Here is a 22,401-nt window from a genome sequence, read left to right as displayed (position 1 = left end):
AAATTAATTTAAAAATAATTAGAAATAAAAAATTAAATGAAATTACTAACATGCGTTAAACTACTTACCATCTTCCACTTGTAGGGCCCAATGGATGACAACCCCTGCGGTAAACGATCGCAGCTGCTTCTGGGTTGGCAACTCAGTTGACCTTTGTTCAAATGAGAAAAATGAACATTGCTTCTGCAATTTCTCAGAAGAAGAAAAGTACAAAAAGAGACTTGACACAGTTACAGAGCAAGAAAAGTACAAATCGGATTGGCTGTAATATGGATTGCATCTTTGTTGTCGCAATATAATGGAATCGGCTTGGGAACACAGACTTTAAAATCTTCTTGCAAGTAGTTTGTCCAAACAAACTCACAGACTGTGGATGCTAGATTACGATATTCTGCCTTCGCAGTCGATTTTGATACTGTGACTTGTTTCTTGGTTTTCCACGAAATTGGTACACTTCCAAAGAATATGCAGAAAGTCGTTAACTTTAAAATGTTATTGGAAGGAAATAACAAACCTGTGGAAGGACAACCTTTTAAATAGTTTACTACATGCACTACTGCATCCTAATGAAGCTGGCTAGGCCTTTGAATATATTGGCTGAGTTCTTGAGGTGCATAAGCCACATCAGATCTTTTGAAGCTCAAGTATAAAGGCCTTCCCACCAGTCTACGATACCTTGAAGCATCTGTCAGCAAGTTTCCAGCCTCTGCACTAGCTTTATCCTTGCTAGCAGTGGAATCTTTGGTCTTTGATTCCACAAGTCCCATGTCTTTAACTATATCTGAAATGTATTTATGCTGTGAAGCTAACATCCCATCTGAAGTCCTTGCAAGCTCTATTCCTAGAAAGTACTGTACAACCCCAAATCTTTTATTGTAAATAGCTCATGTAAGTAATTCTTAAATGTGTCTTTTTGAAGGAGCTGTGACCAATATATCATCAACATACACCAATAGAGCTATCTGGCCCCCAACAACTGCTTTCTTAAACAAGCAGTAGTCATGCCTTGACTGCTCAAAACCCAAAAACTCCATCTTTTCTGTGAATGTTTGATTCCATTCTCTTGATGCCTGCTTTAAGCCATACAATGATTTCTTTAACTTGCAGACACAACCAGGTTTCACTTTAAGACCATCTGGAGGGTCTATATATATGTCTTCCTTGAGTGAACTGTCCATTGTTTGTGACATTGTAATGGCTAAGAATAGCCTTACTGTCATTGCCTTTGCTACCGGAGCAAAACAATCAGTACAATCTTCTTCCTCAACCTGATTGTAGTCCTTGGCTACTAACCTTTTCTTGTACCTCTTTATGGTTACATCTGGCCTCAATTTCAATTTTAGATCCAACGCATCCAATGGTCTTTTTGCCTAAAGGGGCCTCAACAACATCCCATGTTCTGTTCTTTTGTAATGCCTCCACCTCCAGTTGTATTGCCTGCCTCCATTCTTTCTTTTGTTATGCTTCTTTAGAACTATTTGGTTCCTGCAAGACATAAGAACTACCCACAAAGAACCCATGGTGGTGGGTGTCGAGACCACAAAAAATAATTCCTACTATACTTGTGAAAGTGGGAGTAGGGTCTATTCCACAGAAACTCATTTTAAGTTGATTTCTTTAAAATAAATAGAAAATAATTAGGGGTGGGGGGATGTTTGATGATAAGAAGAAATAATTGAAAACTAAATAAACTAGAAAGCAGTCAAAGTTTACCTGGTGAGAATATAGGAGAAAGCTTTACTGGTTAAGGTCGGGATCATGCTTGATTCTTATGAGTTGATCATTGATGCAAAAATAACACTTGTATAAATAAATAAATTAGTGGTTGTTGGTACGACTTAACAACCTTACCTTTTCGTTAGCCAAGGTACGACCGTTGGCTAGATTTCTAATTAACAGACAACATTTGGAACGTCCACAAGATTTAATCTATTAACAGTATGAAGAATTAGAAAGGCTGGATTCCAATAAACAAATTTTCTACGAGGATAATTCGTTTAAACTAGATCATGCATTCTCCATAACATAACTAACTACTTTGACATAATTAATCATGCTACATTGCTACTAAGCATTAAACTAAACAAACAATTACACGGATTTGTAAAATTTAATTAGCTAAGCTAACCTTCTTGATGAACAACCTGCCATATTATTCATAAATCAGACATTTGTAATAAAAGTACAGAGAATAGCATGAACATTCATTTAAGAAGTATAAAAGAGCAGATTAGATCTTACAACAAGTTACGGACCAAGCAATCATCATACCTTAACCAAAAAATAAAGAATTTAGCCGGACATGTTAATGGAAGAACACACTAAGAAGTGGAATTCTATTAATCCCGGCGATAAATTAAAACTAAAAGAGAGAGTATGAAAGTGAAGTAAGCTAATGAAAATAGAGTATTCTTATTCAATTCAAAGTTGTTCTACAAATAAAAAGACCCCCCTATTTATAATAAAAATCTCCTACCAATCTAGACGTGGGGGGGGGGGGGGATAAGTTCTAAAAAAGGTAAATAAATCATAAATAACATATTTAAAGGAGTCATTTCCAAATTTATGCGCATCATTCCTTCTTTTCTCTTGCGGAAATCGCGCCTTTCTTTTCTTCATCTATGTTGACCAAATCACTAAGCATGAGCACGTTTAGTCAACCTCGTAAAATTGTCTTGAAATCTCCTTTTCTCTTTTTGATGTCCTCAATATCCGTTTTTGCCTTGATTTTTGCCATCTTCATCTCATATTATCACTTTTAGCTGAATAAGCAATAAATTCACAAGATTAGGAGTATTTTGGCTCAGAGGAGAATTAAATTACTATAAAATTGTGACAATTTGCGTAGTTATCACATGAAAAAGTGCAACAGAAGAATTTGTAAAGGGTTTACAATCAGTGCAAAATGTACATTCATAATCTCTCAACTAAGTTGGCTTACACACTGTTCTAGTGGACCTTCTAAGCTGCAATTCTCCCATTGTTTCCATTGTCATTCCCTAACCTATTTTCCGTAGGTAAGTCAGTCTCTGAGATAATGGTTTGATCACCCTGATTGTCAACAACCATTAAAGGTAAAGGGCAGGCTAATTCTTCACATTTCACAGAGCTAAAGGGGAAGACACTTTCATGAAAAACAACATTTCTAGTGATAAAAGTGGACTGAGAGTCTAAATTATAGACCTTATCTCCTTTACATCCATGTGTATACCTAAGGAAAATGCATTTAGAACTTCTAGCTTGAATTTATATAGGTGCAGTGTTAAATATATAACACAAACATCCAAAGGTTCTTAAGTGAACGTAAGTTGCATGTTTATTGTATAGCACTTCAAAAGGTATATTCCACTTTAACACTATTGTAGGTAGTTTATTAATGAGATATGCTGCAGTGAGCAGTGCCTCTGTCCAAAATTCTAAATAATTTTGGCTGAAGTAATAAGGCTCTTGGAATCTGTAATAAGTGTTGGTGTTTTCTTTCTACAATTCCATTTTGTTGAGGGGTATACACACATGTTCTTTGGTGAATTATACCTTGTTTTTGCATAAAATATTGGGCATTCTTGGATAGTAAACTCAATCACATTGTTTGTCCTAATGGTTTTGATTTTCTTATTGAATTGTGTTTGAACCATATTATAGAATATCTCCAGCTTCTGCACCACTTGGTTTTATGTGTTGTTAGATAAATCCAATTGGCTCTACTATCCATAATGGTAAGTATGTAGTGAGCATTAGATATAGAATATTGCTTGTATGGTCCCCATACACCCATATGCAGCAATTAAAAAATGTCAGAAGCATGATAATCACTGGAAGTAAAGGACAACCTATGTTGCTTTGCCATAGGACATACATCACACAAACTCAGACTTGAATCAAATTTATTTATGAATGAAGTGTGTTTTATTACATCAGAAGAGGTGTGTCCAAGCCTTCTATGCCAAAGATCTATCCCATGTGAAGTGGCTTTCATGCAATGCGGGTCAAGTTCCTTGCTTGACTGATTATGGAGTGAAGAGATACTGCAAGGTTCTCTATAAAGGACATACAGTCTGCTAACTAGTTTACCTATAGCCATTGTCTTCATTGTCTGAGGGTCCTGCAACAAGCACTCATTGTTGGTGAATGACACCCTAAGTGAATTATCATGACACATTTTGCTTATAGATAGGAGATTATGTTTGAAGCTAGGGACATACAATACTTCATTAAGATTAATCTCCTTACAGCTGAATGTTGTCATTGTAGGTTACTTCCCTTTTTGTTCCATCTGGTAATTTTATATAAGTAGGTGCTTTGAGTCGTTTTATATATCTTAACGTATTCAAATCACAACACATGTGAGTGGATGCCCCACTAACAATGATCCTTGGTTTTGCAGAATGTATATATGTGTTTAATGGTTGATGTGTTACCTGCAAAATCTTCCAAATTTGCCAAGTTTGTAGCATGCCCTCGTGTAAAGTCATATTCCTATATTATCTTCTTTATCTCCATTCTGATCAAGTCATAAAAATTTTGCTCCCATGTGAGGTATAGGTCCTTGCAAACTTTCTTTAGCATTTGCATTATATGCTTTGTCTGCACTGGTCTTTTCCACTCTCCTTTGCTCCAAGAGAGTTTTGTACCAATTTGGAAATCTTTTGAACAGAAAACAAGTATCTATGTGTGCCCATTTCTTTTGCAGTGATCACAGTGCTGTGATCTTTTGTCTAGTGGTCCTATTGACTTGTCTTCTCATGCTAAAAGATCTCACGTTCATAGCTCCATCGTGTAAGAATCACTGGAAGTAAATGACAACCTATGATGCTTTGCCATAGGACATACATCACACAAACTCGGACTTGAATTAATGTAAAAATATATTAATGTGAATATTGTTTAATATTGGGCAAATTAATCTAAATTAATTTTGTGATTAATTTAGACTATTATGTAAAAATGTATTACTGGGAATATTGTTCCAATTTTTTTTAATTTTTTATTATTATGTAAAAATTTATTAATGTGAATAATGTTCCAATTTCTGTGAATAATTATATTTATTGTGGAAAAATATTGTTAATATTGCATAAATTGTTCCAAAATTCTTTATTAATGTGATTATTATGTAAAATTTTATTAAATTGCATATACAGAAATTTGTGTAAATTTAACATAAATTTGCATAAATTACACATGTATTTCATATATTTTTAAATTATATAAATTACAAAAAATTGCATAAATTTACAGAAAATTAGAAAATTTTTTGAAAAATTATACAAAATTTTGAAAATTAAAAAAAGTACATAAAAATACTAAAAAATATTTTCAGAATAATATTTTCAAAATATTTTGTAATTAAACTTGACAAAATTTTTTAAGAAAATTGGGGGGGGGGGAGAGGGAAGAAGAAGGAGGAAGGGGTAAAAAAAATCTTCTAACTGTTGTATATGTATTGCTTTTTGGAACGGACTTTGGAACAGTCAGTTTTAAGTAAACCGTTCCTAAGACCATTCCTAACGAGTAAAACAACATCATTTTTGTTGACAAACATTTATTAAAAAATCGCTCCTCTATAGTAACCGTTCCAAAATATCGTTCCACGTGAAACAAACAGTGTCATTTTTTTATGATCTTAGCAAGACCGTTCTTAAATATAACAAATCATTCCTAAAAGTGTCTCAACATGAATTTCCCAAACATCGAGCATTGTCAAACATAGAATTTGGAATAGAAGACTGACTTTGGTAAATGCACTCCACACTGGCTTAGGAAGCATTTCACGGAAGGCAATCGGGATTAACTTCTGTATGAATACGTGAGAATCATGACTCTTTATGCCATGAAGCCTCATCTCCTTTAGAAAACTTCAGATGACTAATCCATTCACATATCATCCTCTTTTGCTCTTTGGTCAAAGAGCTTTGGGCATCATGTTCGGCCTTCTTTTGTCTACCTCAAGTTTCGGTTGATTACATATGATCATGAGGTCTTTCCATGTATTCATAGTATCCTTCATTTTTCCCTTTATATCTATCATGATATTGAATATATTGTGCATGACATCAAAATTGTGTCGTATTACATGGGTCGACCAGTAATCGAGCTCCCAGAAGATATTTTTCTTTGTTCACTTATGCTCTGTATCGTACACGTCCGGGAGTGACAACAACACCTCAACCACAGGACTGAACTCTTCAATCCATTCGCAAATTTGTTCTCCCATCAGTCTTGGTCGTGCAACCTTCCTTTCTACTCGGTTCTTAGTGAATGCTTTCTTGTTCCGACGTTAGGGATGGTCCGGGGGGAGTAACTATTTAGCATGCCTTCCTACCATTATGCAGGTAGAATGCACGTGTGCCTTCCATACAAACTGTACACCCCATAATCGTAGCGAAACTCCATCCAGACGCCATCAAATAAGCGAGTAGGTCGTTCACACTCCACATCAACGCGACGCGCAATGGAAGTGTCTCGTTCTTCGCACTATCGTGCGTCAGTACACTCACATGCCATAAATTCTAAAACTCCTCGATCAGTGGCTCTAGGTAAACATCGATGAGATGTTTCGGATTTGAGGGATCTTTGATTACCATCATCAGGAACATATACTCAGAACTCATGCACATTCTTGGGGAGAGATTGTACGGTGTAAGTATAACGGGCCAACATGAGTACGTATGATCGTACTGCCCGTGCGGTACGAACCCATCTATGCACAAACCCAGTCTAATATTATAGGGCTCTGCCGCAAAATCGGGATATGTCCGTTCAAAATGTTTCCATGCCGCTACATCAAACGGATGATATATGGATTCATCCTTCATTTGACGGTTAACATGCCATGTCATTTGCTCAGCAGTTACTTCCAAAACATAGAACCTTTGCAGGAGAGGGGTAATCGGCAGAACCTAAGAATGGGATACGGTGTCTTCTTGCCATTAGGATTTCGCTCCCTAGTTGGCTTATACCTAGCTTCTCCACAAAACTTACAGTATTCCAGATCAATATCGCCTTTCTAGTACAACATGCAACCATTATTACGCATCAATCTTCTCAATAGGTAAGCCCAAGTCTCTTATCAATTTCTTTGTACTATAGTAATCTTGGGGCAGGTTGTGGTATGATCAACCCATTGCGATATTCGATCATATATATGCAGAGAAATTCGATCCTCGGCTTTGATATTCACCAACTCATCTACAGTCCCCAATTAAGATTGTGTGCAACTGTTCCACAATGCCTGTCGGCAGCATGCACGACATCGTGAAACTGATCTGCCAGCCCAGATATATAATTGTAGAGGCTCTCACCATAATATGAACTAGGATCTGCATCAGTAGGACACAACCTCGTACCATCATCAGGCACACCATCCTGGTTATAATTAGAAGACCAGACAGTCGACGACGTAAAAAACCATACTTTGCGCCCATTCCATCTGTGCCGCATCACCCCAAGGCGTACTCCTCACTTACATAACATGAGAAATGGGAGTTTGATCCTCCTGTAATGGGGCCTTCATGAAAAATACTCCTGCACCATCTCCCCACCATGAGAAGTCTAATTATAATATTCTGGCATAAAACCTTTCATAAACATGTCAAAATTTACCTCGTCTGTAGTTTTGAAAACTTCATTTTTGCACTTCGGACAAGGACACTTAATTTTCTTACTGTCCATATATGCATGTTGAGACTTCGCTCATTTTATAAATATAGCAACACCATACTAAATCTCTGAAGTAAGACCCCCCCCCTATTCGGAAGGTTCTTCCTATACATCTATCTCCTCAACTGTCTTAATATGATGATTAGTCCTACACACACATATATATTATTATAATATTAAATTTAATTAATTAACAAAATTATAATAAATATCATCAATTGACAAATAAAGGATTAAAGTTGTTACTTGATCAAAAAACTCTAAATATCAACGAAAGTTCGAGACAGAATTCACGAACAAGAGTAAGAAACATTAGTAGGATAGTGAGAGTATAGAAAGTTTGAGAGAAAATTAGAAAATAGAGAGAACATAAGAAGATTGGAAGGTAGTGAGATTAAATTGAAAGAGAGGAACACATTTATATAGAAAAATTTGGAACGGTCTTTGGGATGGGTATAGGAACACATATCTAGCCGTTAATTCATACTTTGGGAATGGTAATTGAGACGGTTTTTGGAACAATTTGTATGACCGTTGAAATATTGACGTTGATGATTAGTTGGAACAGACTCAGTAGCACCTAGAAAATAATTTAAAAGAACCGTTCCAATTTGTACCAATTTTTTGAACGATTTTAGAAACACATTGCTTCTTAAATAAAACTCTCATTTTGGAAAGGTTTTTGACATATTTTATTAAGAGTGTATCATTTCAAATTATACCTCATTTTGGAATACATTTTCGAACTGTCACTTTTGGGACATATATTGCAACAAATATTGGAACAGTTTAGTTGTGAACGTTCCTAAATCCAATATAGAGTTCCAAACTGAGTTCCAACGATTTTTAATTACTATTTTGGCACGGAATGTGGAACGGGTTTAGTAACTGTTACATTGAAACTCAACTTGGAACAGTTGGACCGTTCCAAATTTATAACCCAAAAAAATATTCCACCTAACGTCATGTTTCAATAACCATTGCTGATGTGTTCCAAAGATCGTTCCAAAATGGAACGGGCTTTCGAACGGTTGTTCTAACCGTGTCAAATCCTGCATTTTTTTGTAGTGTTTATGATATTTACAATATATTGATTATATGTATTATAATTTACTATAGGCCGCAAGGATAACGAAGAGGGTTGAATTGCTCCTTCTATTAAACGTAACCGTTTGAGACAGAGAATGGGGCTATGTGTTACTCATTTGATGCAGTGACTTGGAAACATTTTAATGAGACACATTCAAATTTTGTTTTAGAGTCCCGTAATATTTGTCTTGGCCTTTGTACTAATGGTTTTGTACCAAGCTTAAGGAGAGATAAAGTTTTGGATGAATGTATATCGAACAAAAGCTAAAAAAAAGTGTTGAGTCAAGGTGGACTAGTAATGCTGCATTTCAATACATGAGCAGTATCTACCAAACCAATTATAGTCATTTACGGTGTTCCCTGATTGGTTAGGCAGACGAAAATAGATGTATTATAAGTTGATATACATATAGTCAGACCTTTGCGTCAGGAGATTGCAGAAAATCTGCTCAAGTCTCTGTCATGCATGCAACAGTCTCCATCATTACTCATTAGTTATTACAGACGCCAATGGCATATTAACTCCGCCACTTATTTACATATATATTTATACAGCAGAACGATGGTTGACGAAATTGGTTTAAATTTTGATCAAATACTTTTTCATTATGTTTTTTAATTTTTTAATTGCTAAAAAAAAATATCATTGCTTAGAGAATCTCAGTTATTTTAAATTAATAATTTAAATTTTATTCATCTACACAATTAATTTAAATATAAGGATAATTAATATTTATAAGGTTTCCTAAATATATAGGGGATCGTAGGAATTTCTCAAATTTCAGCTTGAATTTAGCTTATACCTTTGATAAACCACAACACTTTTATTTTGTGATTCGCTTTCTCTTTTTTTTTTTTTTTTTCAATGATCTACGTATTAGTCCATCTTTCTTTCTGTAGTCCATCTTTCTTCCTCCCCTTTTAGTTGTCGTTTTTACAACTCATAAATAGAAGTTTTTATTTTTACTTTATATTTTATTTTATTTTTTATAAGTAAGACATTTTAGATTATGTACTTTAATATAGCTTTCGAGGAAGATGAATTAATTATATAAACAAACAATACGTACCTTTATTTTGTAAAAGTCGATCTGTTTATGTTTTACCCATTAAGAATATAATTTTTATTTTGTATAAAAGATTTATTTATAGCACTATATATTATAAAAAAATATTTAATTCTAAAAAAATATATATATAACTGTGAATAGCTCGGACTCTATGCTAATTTAATTATTATTATTAGCCAATGAGCTCCAACTAACATTATCTAAAGATGATTGTAAACCTCTGACTGGTTGATTGGAAAACATTACCCAACATACGTTTCATAAATAATTCTCCATGTTAGTACTTTTCTTTCATATATGTTTGAAGAGAAAATGAATAAATAAAATAAATATCTTTTTGGTCCTACAATTACGATTATGGCAGTTTGATATACTTATTTTTTATTTTTTTAGGATTGCAGAATAGTCTGTTAATTTTTGCAAAAATTGCATGAATGAATTATGTGCTTCTCGTGATTTTGATATTTTATCCTTTATATCTTTCTAGGGGTTGTAAAATTAATAATTTTATAATTTTTTGACATTTCGCAATTTTGATTGTTCAAGTGCCGAATTTTCCAAATTTGTTGAAATAAATCATGTGTTACATTAGTCTTTTTTAAAATTTTCATCCACTTTGGCAAAAGTGAACTAATCAGAACAAATGCCCCAATTTCTACAAAATCCACTGTCGTTAGGATCAAAACTGCAAAATGTCAAAAAATTACAGGACTTTCTTTTGTACAAGTAAAAATAAAGAATATAAATACAAATGTGTCATAATTATAGTAGTAAATATATATATATATATATACATATATTTAAGCCAATAATTAAACCAAAAAGTCAATTACACTGTATCATATACTATGAAAGTTCTTGATCATAATGTGTATATATATAAGAATCTACCATTCCCTTGTTCATGATTAAGAGTTTGAGCCATGGCTGAAATCAAAGAATACATTATTTTCTTGCTCATATGGCTTATTCCCACCATCCTGCTCCGAGCATTTGTCCAAAAACGGTCTTCTCCACGCCTTCCTCCCAGCCCTCTAGCTCTGCCGATTATTGGACATCTTCATCTTCTTAGCTCAATACCTCACCAAGCTTTCTTCAAAATCTCATCGCGCTATGGACCCTTGATTCACTTATACCTTGGTTCTGTTCCTTGCGTAGTTGCTTCATCGCCTGAGATGTGCAAAGAATTCCTAAAAACACACGAAATTTCTTTCTTCAATCGACCCAAAACAGTTGTGTCCGACTATGTGACGTATGGCAGTCAGGACTTGTCATTTGCACCTTATGGAGATCAGTGGAAGTTCGTGAAGAAACTGTGTATTTCTCGGCTTCTTGGCTTACAGACACTTGACTTGCTGCAGCCTATCAGGCGCCAAGAAATAAACTACCTAATTGAGCTTTTGTCAATGAAGGCGAAAGCTGGCGAATCGGTTGCTATTGGAAGTGAGCTTATTAGATTGTCGAACAATGTAATATCGAGAATGGTGCTGAGTCGACGGTTGTCCGGAGATGAAAATGAGGCTGCGGAAATGAAGGAACTGGTCCGAGAAATCACTGCTTTTACAGGGAAGTTTAATTTGTCGGACTTCATTTGGTTCTGCAAGAATTTGGATGTGCAGGGAATTGGAAAGAGGTTGAAATCGGTTATGGGAAGGTTTGATAAAATGTTGGAGAAGATCATAGAGGAACATCAAAGTGAAAGAAGGAAATTCAATCAGAGAAGTAAGGAGGGCGAAATTGCAAAAGATCTGCTTCACATTTTACTTGATATAGCTGAAGATGAAAGCTCAGAGATGCAACTAACAAGAGAGAACATCAAGGGTTTTATCCTGGTAATAAACCTGCTATTTATTTATGTATATATGTCTTTATTACAATGTACAAGAGTAACATGCATTGTTCATATATATTGCATGCAGGACCTGTTTGTAGGTGGAACTGATACATCAGCAATCACAATAGAGTGGACATTAGCAGAGCTGATAAATCATCCTAAAATCTTGCAAAAAGCAGTTCAAGAAATCGATTCTGTTGTAGGGAAGAATAGAGTTGTCGAAGAATCAGACATCCCCAACCTCCCCTACCTTCAAGCTATTGTAAAAGAATCACTAAGGATTCACCCATCAGGGCCAATAATTGTGAGGGAGTCAACTGAAGACTGCACCATTTCCGGGTACCATATTCCGGCCAAGACTCAACTATTCGTCAACGTTTGGGCTGTCGGGAGGGATCCTAACCACTGGGAAAACCCGCTGGAGTTTAGGCCAGAAAGGTTTCTTGCCGAGGATGGGAGTGCGAAAGGGCAGTTGGATGTTAGGGGACAACATTATCAACTCTTACCATTCGGGAGTGGTCGGAGAAGCTGCCCCGGAAATTCATTGGCATTGCTTGTTGTTCAGACAGCCTTAGCTTCCATGATTCAGTGCTTTGATTGGAAGGTTGAGGGCATTCTCGACATGGAGGAGGCGCCGAGCATGACCCTGCCGAGGGCTAATCCTCTCATATGTTTCCCAGTGCCCAGGCTCAATCCCATTCCATCACTGTAATCTACATTACAGACCTGGTGGAAGTCTAAGAGAGGAAGAAACATCTCTACTTGTTTTAATGATGATGAATAAACATTCTGTCGCGATTCTTGAACGACGTCTGTATGTGTTGTGTATGGTTGATCGTCTGTCTGTTGATCATCAACTGTCACTTGTATTTCTAGATTTTATGAAATAAAATTATGAAACTAGACTCCTACCTAGGGTTGTCAATTGTTGGGCAAAATTACAATTTTAGTTCATTATGAATTTATTTTTACTAATTTTATCTTGTAATTTTCATGGGTCGGCAGCAAAATCAGCCGAATAATTAATAAAAATGGTAAACAAAAGTGCACTAATCAATTAAGCTTTTAGATAATATTATTAGATTTTTGGATATTAGATGATTCTGTATATACATGAAAGACTAAGTTCTTAAAAACATAAGATACTATTTAAATAAGAAATAGATAATATATATCAATTAAATTTAAATGACTTAATAGATCAACAAATCACACTAAGCTATGATGAAGTTAAAAATTACAATGTATTATTTCAATTTAGAAGCTAATGAAGAATGTAATAATATCTTGACAAAATTTAGAATTTGATAGTAAATTATATAATTAGCATAGTTATGGGACATTACAATATAAAATAATACTAATAATATGTATAGGAAGTAAAAAAATATCATTTTATTGGAACGACCTTTAAATTAATTTGGAATGTCTTTTTTTTTTATAATGATTGTTGTAATGGTAAGGCCTATTGCAGTAAATGAGGCGTTACAAGCTATTTGTAACTGTTTTTCAACAACCCGTTACAATTTGTAAAGGTCTTTGAGACGACTGCTTGTAGCGGTCACAAACCTGGTGACATAAAAAGAAATAATATAGCTTTTGTAACGGCTTGGTTGAATTTGATTTAATTATTATTATAATGGCCATTATAAAACATTTAGGTATGGTTTTATCAGATATTTGGAACGGTTCTTGTAATATTCTTTGTAACTGTTTTGAATTATGTTGTATCTATTTTTGCCACTACTTTTTGCTTTTGTTACTGCTTTTCTAACGGTCTTTGTGTTAAGTTGTGAAGATTGATTTGAAGAAGAAAATGATAACCTGATTCAACTTAAATCCCAAGTTGAGTTGGAGAAGGATAACCCGATTCAAAGTTGAGTTGGAGAAGGATAACCCGATTCAACTTAGAAATCCCAAATTGAGTTGGAAAAAGGATAAGTCATGGCTATATATATACTACTCTTATTAGCATTGTTTTGCAGAGTAGAGTAGAGTAGAATAGAGTAGAGAGAAAAGAAAGAGTTGAGACGAGGGTGAGTGTTGTCTTTCACGTGTGGTGAAGACTTGCATACAAGTGTGTGTGTGTTGTACTGCTCAATTTTCCTCCTCTTTGAGTGTTTTCTCCTGGCTTGGTATCGCCCCCAGACGTAGGATTTATATCCAAACTGGGTTAACAAATTCGTGTGTCTTTTATCGCCTTCATATTCCACCTGTTATCCATCTTAACCCGATCCATTTCCTAACACTTTGGAATGGTCTATTTCAAAATTAGTAACTGTTTTTGACACATTCTTTGTAACGGCCTAACGATTTTATCTGTTACTGGTGTATTACAAAAGCTGTTACAAAAATTATTATTTTATTTAATATATTTTAATATTTATTTTTTGTAAAATAAACTAAACGAATTTATATAAAAAACCAAATAATATAACAAAAATAATAAAAACTTATTACAAAAATGAAAATATTATTACAAAATTATATATTTACGAAATACAAAAAAGAAAATCCTAATCTATATTATCCCTAACAGCCGCGTGTTCGTCTTCGTCGCAGCTGCTTCCGGATTAGCTACCCGATTGAACTTTGTTCAAATTAGAAAAAAGGAACATTGCTTCTGCAATTTCTCAGAAGAAGAAAAGTACAAAAAGAGACTTAAACAGTTACAGAGCAAGAAGGAAACTCTATTAATAGCCGAAGGGAAATTAACTGACTAACGGTTAAAAACTAATAAACTAACTTTGGGAAAGAAGAGAGAAAAGAAGAAGCAACTAACTAATGAAATGAAAGAAACGCTAAAGCAGAAATGTGACTTATACAGTCCTAACTAAGCTGCCTTCCAAATGCTCTGTTTTCCTTTCTTCGTCTTCTCCCAGCTCAAGCTGCTGATCTTGCAGCAACAGAAAATGTCAAGCTTGTTGCAGCTTAACATCCCCTCCCCCCCCCCAAAGCTGGATTTGGTGGTAAGTACAACCAATTTAGCTTGGATTTCATCATTTGAAATACAGGAGTTGTCAACGGCTTGGTGAGGATGTCTGCTAATTGAAACTTTGTAATGACATGCGTGGGTGGTACAAAACCTTCCTCGAACTAATTTCTCACAATGTGAAGTCAATTTTCAGGCGTTTCATCCTCTCATGAAACACCGGATTAGCTGTAATATGGACTGCGGCTTTGTTGTTGCAATACAATGGAATTGGCTTGGGAACACAACTTTAAAATCTTCCAGCAAGTAGTTTATCCAAACAAGCTCATAGACAATGGATGCTAGCTTATAATATTCTGCCTCCGCAGTCTTGTTTCTTGGTTTTCCACGAGATTGGTACACTTCCAAAGAATATGCAGAAAGCCGTTAACTTTAAAGTGTTATTGGAAGGAAATAACAAACCTGTGGAAGGACAACCCTTCAAATATTTTACTACGTTCACTGTTGCATCCCAATGAAGCTAGCAAGGCCTTTGCATATATTGGTTGAGTTGTTGAGCTGCATAAGCCACATCAGGTCTTGTGAAGCTCAAGTATAAAAGCCTTCCCACCTGTCTACGATACCTTGAAGCATCTGTCAGCAAGTTTCCAGCCTCTGCACTAGCTTTGTTCCTGCTGGCAGTGGATCCCTTTGGTCTTTGATTCCACAAATCCCATGTCTTTAACTATATCTGAAATGCATTTTTGCTGTGAAACTAACATCCATCTGAAGTCCTTGTAAGCTCTACTCCAAGAAAGTACTGTACAACCCCCAAATCTTTTATTGTAAACAGCTCATGTAAGTAATTCTTGACATCTTGAATGTGTCTTTCTGAAGGAATTGTGACAAATATATCATCAACATACACCAATAGAGCTATCTGGCCCCAACAGTTGCTTTCTTAAACAAGCAGTAGTCATGCCTTGACTGGTGAAAACCAAAAAACTCCATCTTTTCTGTGTATGTTTGATTCCATTCTCTTGATGCCTGCTTTAGGCATACAATGATTTCTTTAACTTGCAGACACAACCAGGTTTCACTTTAAGGCCATCTAGACGGTCCATATATATGTCTTCCTTGAGTGAACCATGCAAGAATGCATTGTTCACATCTAGATGATGCACTGGCCATCTTTGTGACACAGCTATGGCTAAGAACAACGTTACTGTCACTGCCTTTGCTACGGGAGCAAAACAATCAGTATAATCTTCTTGCTCTACCTGATTGTAGCCCTTGGCTACTAACCTTGCCTTGTACCACTTTATGGTTCCATCTGGCCTCAATTTCAATTTTAGATCCAACGGCATCTAATGGTCTTTTTGCCTTAAAGGGTCCTCAACAACATCCCATGTTCTGTTCTTTTGTAATACCTCCACTTCCAACTGCATTGCCTGCCTCCATTCTTCCTTTTGTTGTGCTTCTTTAAAAAACTATGTGGTTCCTGCAATACATCATCCGGCTCGAGCAAGACTCAAAAGATCATAAGAAGTACTCACAAAGTACCCATGGGAAGGTGCAACAGGAGCATTTGTAAAGGGTTTACAATCAGTGGAAAATGTACATTCATAATCTCTCAACAAAGTTGGCTTACACACTGTTCTAGTGGACCTTCTAAGCTGCAATTCTCCCATTGTTTCATTGTCATTCCCTAACCTATTTTACGTAGGTAAGTCAGTCTCTGAGCTAATGCTTTGATCACCCTTATTCTCAACAACCATTAAACGTAAAGGGCAGGCCAATTCTTCACATTTCACAGAGCTAAATGGGAAAACACTTTCATGAAAAACAACATCCCTAGTAATAAAGGTGGACCTAATAGACCTTACATCCATGCGCATAGCCTAGGAAAATGCATTTAGAACTCTCTAGGCTCCAATTTATCTTTATTAGGTGCAGTGTTATATACATAACACAAACATCCAAAGGTTCTTAAGTGAATGTAAGTTGCAAGTTTATTGTATAGCACTTCAAAAGGTGTATTCCACTTTAACACTATTGTAGGTAGTCTATTAATGAGATATGGTGCAGTGAGCAGTCCCTCTGTCCAAAATTTCAAAGGTAATTTTACCTGAAATAATAAGGCTCTTGCAATCTGTAATAAGTGTTGGTGTTTTCATTCCACAAGCCCATTTTGTTGAGGGGTATACACACATGTTCTTTTGTGAATTATACCTTGTTTTTGCAGAAAATATTGGCATTCCTGGTTGGTAAACTCAGTCCCATTGTCTATCCTAATGGTTTTGATTTTATTATTGAATTATGTTTGAACCATATCATAGAATATTTCTAGCTTCTGCACCACCTGGTTTTTATATGTTGTTAGATAAATCCATGTGGCTCTACTACGGTCATCCACAATGGTAAGCATGTAGTGAGCATTAGATATAGAATATTGCTTGTATGGTCCCCATAAATCCATATGTAGCAATTCAAAAATGTCAGAAGCATGAGAATTACTGGAAGTAAAGGATGACCTATGTTGCTTTGCGATAGGACATACATCACACAAACTCAAACTTGAATCAGATTTATTTATGAATGAAATGTGTTTCATTACATCAGAAGAGGTGTGTCCTGGCCTTTATGCAAAAGATCTGTCCCTTGTGAAGTGGCTTTCATACAATGCAGGCGAGGTTCCTTGCTTGACTGATTAGGGAGTGCAGAGATACTGCAATGTTCTCTATAAAGGACATAAAGTGTGCCAATTAGTTTACCTAGAGCCATTGTCTTCATTGTCCAATGGTCCTACAACAAGCACTCGTTGTTGGTGAATGACACCCTAAGTGGATTTTCATGACACATTTTGCTTATAGATAGGAGATTATGCTTGAAGCTAGGGACATACAATACTTCATTAAGATTAATCTCCTTACAGCTGAATGTTGCCTTTGTAGATTACTTTCCTTTTTGTTCCATCTGGTAATTTTATATAAGTAGGTGTCTTGAGTCGTTTTATATCTCTTAACATATTCAAATAACAGCACATGTGAGTGGATGCCCCACTATCAATGATCCATGGCTTTGCAGAATGTATATATGTGTTTATAATGGTTGATGTGTTACCTGCAAAATCTTCCAGATTTGCCAAGTTCGTAGCATGCCCTCGTGTAAAAGTCATGTTCCTGTATTACCTTCCTAATCTCCATTCTAATCAAGTCAGAAAAATTGGCTCCCATGTCAAGTATAGGCCCCTGCAAACTTTCTTCAGCATTCGCATTATATGCTCTGTCTGCACTAGTCTTTTCCACTCTCCTTTGCTCCAAGAGAGTTTTGTACCAATCTGAAATCTTTTGAATAGAAAATAACTATCTCTTGTGTGCCCATTTCTTTTGCAGTGATCACAGTGCTGTGATCTTTTGTCTAGTGGTTCTTTTCCCTTCTGTCTTGTCTCACTATTGACTTGTCTTCTCATGCTAAAAGATATGTCGTTCATAGCTCCATCGTGTGAGAATCACTGGAACTAAAGGACAACTTATGTTGCTTTGCCTTAGGACATACATCACACAAGGAGTTGAATTAATGTAAAAATATATTAATGTGAATATTGTTTAATATTGGGCAAATTGATCTAAATTAATTTTGTGATTAATTTAGACTATTATGTAAAAATGTATTACTGGGTATTCCAAGTTTTTTTAATTTTTATATTATTTCATAAAAATTATTAATGTGAATAATGTTCCAATTTTTGTGATTATTTACATTTGTTGTGTAAAAATATTTTTAATATTGCATAAATTGTTCCAAAATTCTTTATTAATGTGATTATTATGTAAAATTTTATTAAATTGCATAAATTACAGAAATTTGTGTAAATTTAACATAAATTTGCATAAATTGTATAAATTGCATAAATTACACATGTATTGCATATATTTGTTAAATTGTATAAATTACACATAAATTGCATAAATTTACAGAAAATTAGAAAAAATTTGAAAAAAATTATACAAAAATTTGAAAATAAAAAAAGTACATAAAAATAATATAAATTATTTTCAGAAAACATTTTCAGCATAATATTTTCAAAATATTTTGTAATTAAATCTTATAAAATTTTGTAAAAAAATGGTGGAGGGGGAGGGAAGAAGGGACTTACGGCGACAGAAGGTGGAGCAGCCCAAGCATCACGCGGGGGGGGGGGGGGGGGGAGGAGGGAAGAAGAAGGAGAAAGGAGAGAAAAAAATCTGCTAACTGTTGTATATATACTGTTTTTTAGAACGGGCTTTGGAACGGTCAGATTTAAATAAATCGTTCCTAAGACCATTCGTAATGAGTAAAACAACATCATTTTTGTTCCGAATGAAACAAAAACGGTGTCGTTTTTTTTATGATCTTAGCAAGATCGTTCTTAAATATAACAAACCATTCCTAATAGTGTCTCAAAATGAATTTTTCAAAATATCGAGCGTCGTCAAACATAGAATCTGGAATAGAAGGTTGATCTCGGTAAATGCACTCCAAACCGGCTTAGGAAGCATTTCACGAAAAGCAATCCGGATCAACTTCTGCATGAATATGTGAGAATCATGACTCTTCATGCCATGAAGCCTCATCTCCTTCACAAAACTTCAGATGACTAATCTATTCACATATCCTCCTCTTTTGCTCTTTGGTCAGGGTATATACGGCTTTGGGCATCACGTGCGGCCTTTTTTTGTCCACCTCAAGTTTCCGTTGATTACATATGATCATGAGGTCCTTCCATGCATTCAGAGTATCCTTCATTTTTCCCTTTATATCCATCATGGTATTGAATATATTGTCAAATACATTATTCTTAATGTGCATGACATCAAGATTGTGTCGTATTACATGGGTCGACCAGTAATCGAGCTCCTAGAAGATGTTTTTCTTTGTCCACTTATGATCTTTACCATACCCGTCTGGGAGTGACAACAGCACCTCAACCGTAGGACTGAACTCTTCAATCCATTCGCAAATTTGTTCCCCCATTAATCTTGGTCGTGCAACATTCCTTTCTACTCGGTTCTTAGTGAATGTTTTTTTGTTCCAACGGTAGGAATGGTCCGGGGGAAGTAACTGTTTGTAGCAGTCAAAGTAGCATGCCTTCCTACCATTTTGCAGGTAGAATGTATGTGTATCTTCCATACAAATGGTACACCCCATAACACTAGCGGAACTCCATCCAGACGCCATGCAACTCCTCGATCAGCGGCTCTAGGTAAACATCAATGAGATGTTTCGAATTTTAGGGATCGGGGATCACCATCATCAGGAACATATACTTAGAACTCATGCACATTCCTGGGGGGAGATTGTACGGTGTAAGTATAACGGGCCAACATGAGTACGTATGACCTAACTGCCCGTGCGGTACGAACCCATCTGTGCACAAACCCAGTCTAATATTACAGGGCTCTGCTGCAAAATCGGATATATCCGTTCAAAATGCCTCTATCCCACTGCATCAGACGGATGACATATGGATCCCTCCTTCATCTGATAGTTAGCATGCCACGTCATTTGCTCAGCAGTCGCTTCCGAAGCATAGAACCTCTGCAGGCAAGGGGTAATCGGTAGATACCTAAGAATGGCATATGGTGTCTTCTTGTGATTAGGATTTCGCTCCCTGGTTGGCTTATACCTAGCTTCCCCATAAAACTTGCAGTAGTCCAAATCATTGTTGTCCTAGTACAACATGCAACAACTATTACACGCATTAATCTTCTCAACAAGTAAACCCAAGTCTCTTATTAATATCTTTGTACTATAGTAATCTTGGGGAAGGGTGTGGTCAAGCGACAATATATGATCAGCCTATTGCGATATTCCATCATATATATGCTGAGAAATACGGCCCTCGACTTTGATATTCATCAATTTATCTATAGCCCCAATTGAGATTTGGTGGAACCATTCTACAAAAGTTGTCGGCAGCATGCACGACATCGTGAAATTGATCTGCCAGCCCAGATACATAATCGTAGGGGTTCGTACTGTAATATGAACTAAGCTAAGCATCAGCAGGACACAACCTCGTACCATCATCAGGCACACCATTCTGGTCATAATTAGAAGACCAGACAGCCAGCCCAACGGCATAAAAAACCATCCTCTGCACCTATTCCATTGTCGCGTCACCCCAATGCATACTCGTCCCTTGCATAATATGAGAAATGGGAGTTTGCTCCTCCTGCAACGGGGCCGCCATGACGGCCTCAAAATACTTCTGCACCCTCTCCCCGCCATGAGAAGTCCAATTATAATATTCCGGCATAAAACCTTTCATAAACAGGTTGAAATTTACCTCGTCCGTGGTTTTGAAAACTTCATTTTTGCACTTTGGACAAGGACACTTAATTTTCTCACCCTCCATACATGCATGTTGAGACTTCGCCCATTTTATAAATGTAGCAACACCATCCTGAAACTCTGGAGTAAGACCCGCCCTATTCGGAAGGTTCTTCTCATACATCCATCTACTCAACTGTCTTAACATGATGATTAGTCCTACACACACACACACATATATATATATATATATATTATTATAATATTAAATTTAATTAATTAAAAAAATACAATAAATATAATTGATTGACAAATAAATGGTTAAAGTTGTTACCTGATCAAAATAACTCCAAATATCAACGAAAGTTCGAGATAGAATTCACGAGTAAGAGTACAAAAATATTAGTAGGATAGTGAGAGTATCGAAAGTTCGAGAAATTGAGAAAATAGAGAGAAAATAAGAAGATTGGAAGAAGATAGTGAGATTAAATGGAAAGAGAGGAACACATTTATGTAGAAGAACAGTCTTTGGAACGGGTGTAGGAACACATATCTAACCGTTAATTTATACTTTGGGGATGGTAATTGAGACGGTCTTTGAAACAATTTGTAAGACCGTTGAAATATAGACGTTGATGATCAGTTGGAATGGATTCAGTAACACCTAGAAAATAGTTTAAAAGAATCATTCCAATTTGTACCAATTTTTGGAATGATTTTAGAAACACATTGCTTCTTAAATAAAACTCATATTTTGGAAAGATTTTTGGCATATTTTATTAAGAGTGTACAAAAACCGTTCCAAATTGTACCTCGTTTTGGAATACATTTTCGAACTGTCACTTTTGGGACATATATTGCAACAAATATAGGAACGGTTTGGTTGTGACCATTCCTAAATCTAATATAATGTTCCAAACTGAGTTCTAACGATTTTTTATTACTATTTTGGCACGGAATGTGGAACGAGTTTAGTAACTGTTACTTTGAAACTCAACTTGGAACAGTTGGATAGTTCCAAATTTATAACCCAAAAAAAGTGTTCCACCTAACGTCATGTTTCAATAACCATTCCTAATGTGTTCCAAAAACCGTTCCAAGATGGAGCGGGCTTTGGAACGACTGCTCTGGCCGTGCCAAATTTCGTATTTTTTGTAGTGTTTATGATACTTATAATATATTGATTATATGTATTATAATTTACTACAGGCTGCGAGGATAACGAAGAGGGTTGAATTGCTCCTTCTATTAACGTAACCTTTTGAGACAGAGAATGGGGCTATGTGTGATCCATTTGATGCAGTGACTTGGAAACATTTTAATGAGGCACATTCAAATTTTGCTTCAGAACCCCGTAATATTGTCTTGGCCTTTGTGCTGATGGTTTTGTCCCAAGCTTAAGGAGAGATAAAGTTGATTGGATGACTGTATATCGAACAAAAGCTAAAAAAACTATTGAGTCAAGGTGGACTAGTAATACTGCATTTCAATAGGATGAGGTTGAATACGTTCCAATTGTTACT

The 22,401-nt window shown here is 35.7% G+C and overlaps 1 protein-coding gene across 1 annotated transcript; it reads left to right on the top strand.

The window, feature by feature from the left end:
• The first annotated feature begins 10,729 nt into the window (after positions 1-10,729).
• LOC105159707 (cytochrome P450 93A3-like) lies at positions 10,730-12,600 on the top strand. Its single transcript, XM_011076878.3, has 2 exons — positions 10,730-11,650; positions 11,738-12,600. Exons 1-2 carry the CDS (start codon positions 10,742-10,744, stop codon positions 12,362-12,364), a joined length of 1,536 nt encoding a protein of 511 aa, XP_011075180.2. The 5' UTR covers positions 10,730-10,741; the 3' UTR covers positions 12,365-12,600.
• Positions 12,601-22,401: the final 9,801 nt, after the last annotated feature.

This window comes from Sesamum indicum, linkage group LG4, assembly GCF_026168435.1.
Source record: "Sesamum indicum cultivar Baizhima isolate 11 linkage group LG4, ASM2616843v1, whole genome shotgun sequence".
Lineage (NCBI taxonomy): Eukaryota > Viridiplantae > Streptophyta > Magnoliopsida > Lamiales > Pedaliaceae > Sesamum > Sesamum indicum.
This window is presented reverse-complemented; position numbering and strand designations above follow the sequence as displayed.